The 6,096-nt window shown below is 33.3% G+C and overlaps 1 protein-coding gene across 1 annotated transcript; it reads left to right on the top strand.

Annotated features, from left to right (window-relative positions):
- The first annotated feature begins 581 nt into the window (after positions 1-581).
- On the top strand, positions 582-3,322 carry LOC107006202. Its single transcript, XM_015204814.1, has 4 exons — positions 582-761; positions 2,904-2,937; positions 3,036-3,145; positions 3,203-3,322. Exons 1-4 carry the CDS (start codon positions 582-584, stop codon positions 3,320-3,322), a joined length of 444 nt encoding a protein of 147 aa, XP_015060300.1.
- Positions 3,323-6,096: the final 2,774 nt, after the last annotated feature.

The raw sequence follows: 6,096 nt of genomic DNA, 5'->3' as shown, positions 1-6,096 counted from the left end.
GATGTAAAAAATGTTTTTTACATGGAGACTTAGATGAGGAGATCTATATGGAGGTGCCACCTAGTTTTGAAAGCAAGAAGGGAAGGGTGTGCAAACTGAAGAAGGCACTCTACGGATTAAAGCAATCACTTCGTGAATGGTTTGGAACATTTACAAAGGTTATGATCAAGTTAGGGTATCGGTAAAGTCAAGGAGACCATACCTTGTTCATACGACACTCAGAAACAGGAAAGGTGACAACATTATTGGTTTATGTTCATGACATCATAGTAACAGGTGATGATTCAGATGAGCTACAAAATTTGAAGAGGTCTTTACTCAAGGAATTTGACATCAAAGATCTTGGGAAGTTAAAGTACTTCTCGGGAATTGGAGTGGCACACTCAAAACAAGGAATCTTTATTTCCCAACAAAAATATGTGTTTGATTTGCTGAAGGAAGAAGGAAAATTAGGGTGTAAACTAGTGGTCACACCAATTGAATATAATCATAGATTGTGCAATGCTCCAGAAGATTTTGTGGTAGATAAAGGCTTGTATTAAAGGCTTGTACGGAAATTGATTCACTTGTCTCAACTACAAATGCATCTTCAAGCTGTCAACAAGATTCTACAATATCTTAGAGGAAGTCCGGGAAAAGGAATACTATTCAAAAGAGGAGGAGACATGGTTTTAGAGGCTTATACTGATGCAGACTATGCTGGTTCATTAGTAGATAGAAGGTCAAGTTCTGGATATTGCATTTTTTTAGGAGGAAACCTGGTGACTTGTAGGAATAAAAAAATGTAGTAGCCAAATCAAGTGTAGAATCCGTGTTTAGATCTATGGCTATGGGAGTTTGTGAGTTGTTATGGTTAAAGATAATCCTTGATGATTTGATGATAAGATGGGAAGGACCTATGAGACTATATTGTGACAATAAATCATCAATAAGTATAGCTCATAATCCTGTACAACATGATCGCTCTACGCATGTTGAGGTAGATAGACTTTTCATTAAGGAGAAATTAGATAGCAGACTCATTTGTACGCCATTTGTATCTACAAAAGATCAGGTGACCGATGTTTTAACAAAAGGACTTCCAAATAATGTGTTTCAAGATCTAATAAGCAAGCTAGGAATGGAATATATCCATTCACCCACTTGAGGGGGAGTGTTGGCTGATAGAGGATATTCTCCAAATCAAGATTTCATCCCCTAAGATCTCAAAGATAATTGTTGTAATCTAAAATATCTTTTTCTTCTTTTTAGTAGAATATATGATTTATTAGAATCTATGATTTCATGAGATCTAAATGATTTTGTTCTACAATCTCTCATGTATATAAAGCCTTGTATATGACATAGAAATATATGAATAAATATTATTCAACTATCTTATTCCACAGTCATGAAGGAAGCAACCAATCCCTATGGTGATATTGTTTGGATATCTATTAGGAACTGGTGGCCTATCCTAAGGAATCATACTACTATAACATTACACAATGATATCAGGACACAATTCTGGAAAAATAGATGGCTTGGTAATCAAAATTTGCCAGAGATCTTCCTAACATCTTTAACTTAACACTACACAAAGACATAACTGTTGCTGAAATGTGGCCTCCCCAAGGTTGGGATCTATATCTCATAAGGAATTTAAATGAATGGGAATTGTGAGATCAATTGAGTTCTTTAAAAGGTTGGAATCATTTCAAGATTTGAAGGAAGCGAAGGACTGCCTATGGTGAACAGAGCACAACAAAGGAAGATACAAAGTGAGCTCATTTAACAAGGTCACAAGGCTCCTCTAACCCTTAATTTGTCCTTGGAGACAAATCTGGAAAACCAAAGTTCCACTGAAGGTGGCATGCTTCACTTGGCTGCTAGCAAAGGAGGCAGTACTACACATGAGAATCTGATGAAACGAAACAACATTCTGGTAACATATTATTGTTTATGTGGGGAAGCAGCTGAGACAGTTATGCATTTGTTCTTACATTGCAAAATTACTGATCAATTGGGGAATATTTTCATCAATGTAAGAGGCATTCAATGGACAAGCCCTAGCAATATTGTTGACACTTTCTCACGTTGGGAGAAAGTGGGAATTGAGTCAAAGAACAGAAGTTATTGGAGGACCATTCTAGCATGCATCTGGTGGACCATTTGGAGAGAAAGGAATGCTAGAAGTAGATCCCTATAAATGATCAAAGCAGATTGTATTCTGTGTTTTTGTTTTTGGTGTACAAAGAGTTCCCATATAGATGCAGAAGCAACCCTAGAAGTATTAGAATCATGCTAGGCTTGATGTTTTTCTTCCTGGATTTTCATATGTTTTTGTAAAGGGGCTTTCAGTACTACCTAAGTGTTGGTTTATAATACAAATCGTTGCCTTCTCAAAAAAAATTACCAAGAGAAGTAAAGTTAATACCAAATACCATGAGAAGTAGAGAGAGTGGGAGCTATGACTTCTTCAAAAGAAATGTTGGCTTTTTGAGCATCAACACCTCTTAATATGGTTCTCCATTCTTGTTCTTTGGTTATTATGAATGGAATACCAAACTCATTGAATGTCAATGTCATCACACTGCTTCTTTAGACGCTAGTTAAGGAGATTGTACAGATGCTTTGCATTGTAGAAAATGTTGAAGACAATGCAATAAAGTCTATAGCCAATATGTAGTCTAGAAATTTCAAGAGCCTTAATTGAGTGTTAAACCGTGTATATTTTTCCTGATATTCTCTTTGATTTATCTGTAAACTTTTGGCATTCAAAAGAAGTGTAACAGTCGGCGTTTTCCAGTAATGTAAGAAAACCATTTTTATATGATCCCTCTTGATTTCATTCTTCAAAAAATAAAAGTAAAATGAACCCTTATTGATTATCTCATTCAAATATTTTCCTGGTTTATTTCTAGGTCATATATCTTTTTCGTCATACATCTGCTCAAGGTACAACTTTTCCTGTGTATGCTTCTCTAGCATTTCATCCATAGAAAGGTATGCATGTGACTAAATTCCAGGATGCTAATTTTTGTCCTGCCACGTAGATGTTGAACTGAATAATCCAGCATACCTTCAGATGCCTCATTCAGTAGATGATAATTTTCTGAAAATTACCACTGAGGCAAGAATAACCGTGAGCAATATAATGTTTCAAGTATGTTCACTATTTATTAGTAGCTTCTTCATTACTCATCCCATTTGTTTGTTGCAGATTTCTTGTAAAAACATGACTGCTTACAATATTTTGCACGATCTTTTCCAATATGGTGATTCAGCTCAGAAATATATGCAGGGGTCAAAAAATGTGGAAGTTCATAATGTAGGAATATAGAAGGAGAATACTACCTTTTAGAAAATGCTCAAGTTTTATATAGGTTACTTAAGGTCACTTGAGATGATTACAATCATCAACTACATCACTATTTATATAATTCAAAATAGAAAATAAAAAATTTTGCACAATTAACTAGATACATGTAAGACTGGGCAACGGACCAGATCGGGACCACCGGACCGGAATGAACTGGTATCGGATCGGAACGGGACGAGTCGATCGGTACCGGGATGAACCACATCGAAATTACCAGGACGGATACTCGGTTTCGTCCCGTCCCACTATATACCGGGATGGAACCGGAATGGAATAGGATGGGATAAACGCGATGACACATCTAGTTATTTCAAAAAAAAGATTTTCTTGAATAACGAAAATATGAATATTTCTTTATTTATCTAAGTTTAAATTAATAGTTTTTAAATTTACAATGTAATTTTTCACTTAAATTTATTTTAAAGATATTTTTTAAAAAAAAATTCACTTATTTCGTTTGCAAGTTAAGTCTAATTAAGTTTTCAATATTTAAATCTTTTGAAGTTTATAAGTTATTACTTATTATTTATTAATATGTTATAATTTATAAGTTATATTTTTAACTTGTAATTTAAATAAATTAAATTTGTAATTTTTAAAAATTAAATAAAAATAAGGATAAAACAATTACACAAATTAAAAAATATCAATTTAATTTATTTCTATTTGTATTACAAATTACAATTTCAATTTATAACTACTAGTAGAGTGCATAGTTTACGCACCCACCTTCTAGGAACGGTTGTGTTCCAACTAAGTCTTGAATGTAATACTAATAGGGTTTTTTGGGTTACTTGGGTAGTATTCATTATTTAATATAAAATATAAATTATAATTTATAAATATATATTATAAATTAATTAATAAATATTAATTAATTGGAACCGAACCGGACCGTAACTGGGATAAACTGGATAACCGGTACCTGTACACTGGTATCAAACCTCAGTTCCGTTCCGTTCCGTGTCCCAGCTTATGATGTCCTATTTCGTCCCGTAGGAAACCGAACTGAGACGAACCGAAACGGTACCGTACCGGTACAAGTACATCCTGTTCCATTGCCCAACCTTAGATACATATATCACAAATTACTAGATACATGTATTAGAAAATTCTAAAAGACTTCTTGAGAAACTAAGAGACTATATTGAAATACTAAACATCAAGGTGTGAATGCATTAAATCCAACACTCCCCGTTAATGCATTTCCTTGAAAACTCCAATGTCTTCTCGAAGATGACAAAACTTTTCTCTTGTGTTTGTGAATATCTCCTTTTTTGTTGGGTTTGGTTTTGTCAATCCAGTTTAGACTTCTACTTCTCTTTCTTTGGGTATACTCACACACTCCTAAGTATTATTTTTCCCAATCTTTCGACTTTTTTCTGCCAAGACTTTCTTCCAAACATCATGCTTTATTGCCTCCTCGTAATTTTCTTTCTTAACACCGGTAAAGTTGCATCTTTGATAAATGTCATTTAACATTTTTTGCTCCTCTTGGAAGTGGTTCTTCATCATCTGAATTCAAGATTTCTCCTCCTTGAGGGTCATCTTCTTCTTTCTCGTCCTCTTCTTGATTTACACATCTAAAGATATGATAGAAATATTATCTTTCTTATTCTTAGTATGTATCTCAGAAAGGTCTTGCACTATGTGTTTTTATTTGAGAAGTTTCAAACCATAAAGTTTCAAGTGATAAATTTTTTTGTGTCAAAGTCATGAATCATCTACAACTTCATTTTTGAATGCATTGTAATGAAATTGTAAAAAAAAATTTCTTTTTATCATTTCTACTTCAATAATTACTTGATTTAGCTCAACTTTTTCATAAATCTTGCAATAATTATCTCTAAACACAAGAGAATAACCATTTTTCATGAATTGTCCAACAGTAAGCAAATTTTCTTCCAATTGAGGAACATAAAACACATCATGAATTTGCTTACCACTCCTTTATGTTGATTGAAATGGTACCTGTACCTTTTGCATCAACTAAGGCTCCATTCCCCATTCTCATTTAGTAGTGATGCTACTATTCATTGAGAGGAAAATCTTTTCATTTCAGTAATGTGATTGCTACAACCACTATCAATATACCATTTATTGGTTTTTACTGAAACATTGCATTGAGAAGCAAAGAAAAGATTTTCTTTCCATTTCTTCCTCCTATTCTTCACATAAATTTGTTTGCTCTTGTTACTTGTGCCAACAATCATTCTCATTGTGGCCAAATTTTTATAAAAATTACATTGGGACTTGCCTTGGTGCCAACATCTTTTTTGCATTGTGATTTGTCCTTTTGCAAATTTTACAAAAACAAATGCGTACTTTTCTCACATTTTTCTTCAAATTTCTTAGAAGAATTATCATGATCCTTCTTCCTTTTTTAATTGTACTTCTTATTTTGTTGATTTTCTAAGAAATTTTGGGAATTCTTATTTGTTCTGGACCGGAAAGTCGTCTCTTTGGGTTGATCTTCATGAAAAAGTCTTCGATTCTTGTGTGCACGAAATGATCCAACTAGCTCTTTGATGGAAAGCTTAGAAAAATATTTTGTCTCCTCACTGATAGCAACAATGTACTCATACTTTTCTGTGACACTAATTAGAATCTTTTCCACAACTTGTCGATCAAAAATTCTATCACCGTGATTTGTCATTTCATTAACAATATTCATGATTCTTGTGCAATATTCATCTATTTTTCATATTCTATTATCAACAAATTTTGAAACTCTC

Source organism: Solanum pennellii, chromosome 12 (genome assembly GCF_001406875.1).
Source record: "Solanum pennellii chromosome 12, SPENNV200".
NCBI lineage: Eukaryota > Viridiplantae > Streptophyta > Magnoliopsida > Solanales > Solanaceae > Solanum > Solanum pennellii.
This window is presented reverse-complemented; position numbering and strand designations above follow the sequence as displayed.

Excerpts from the sequence above, each read along its gene's own strand:
- LOC107006202 (XM_015204814.1), top strand. The coding sequence starts at position 582 with ATGCATCTTCAAGCTGTCAACAAGATTCTACAATATCTTAGAGGAAGT. Across the intron at positions 762-2,903 it reads TTTTTTTAGGAGGAAACCTG|GTCATATATCTTTTTCGTCA; the intron begins GTGACTTGTAGG and ends GTTTATTTCTAG. Across the intron at positions 3,146-3,202 it reads TGAGCAATATAATGTTTCAA|ATTTCTTGTAAAAACATGAC; the intron begins GTATGTTCACTA and ends TGTTTGTTGCAG.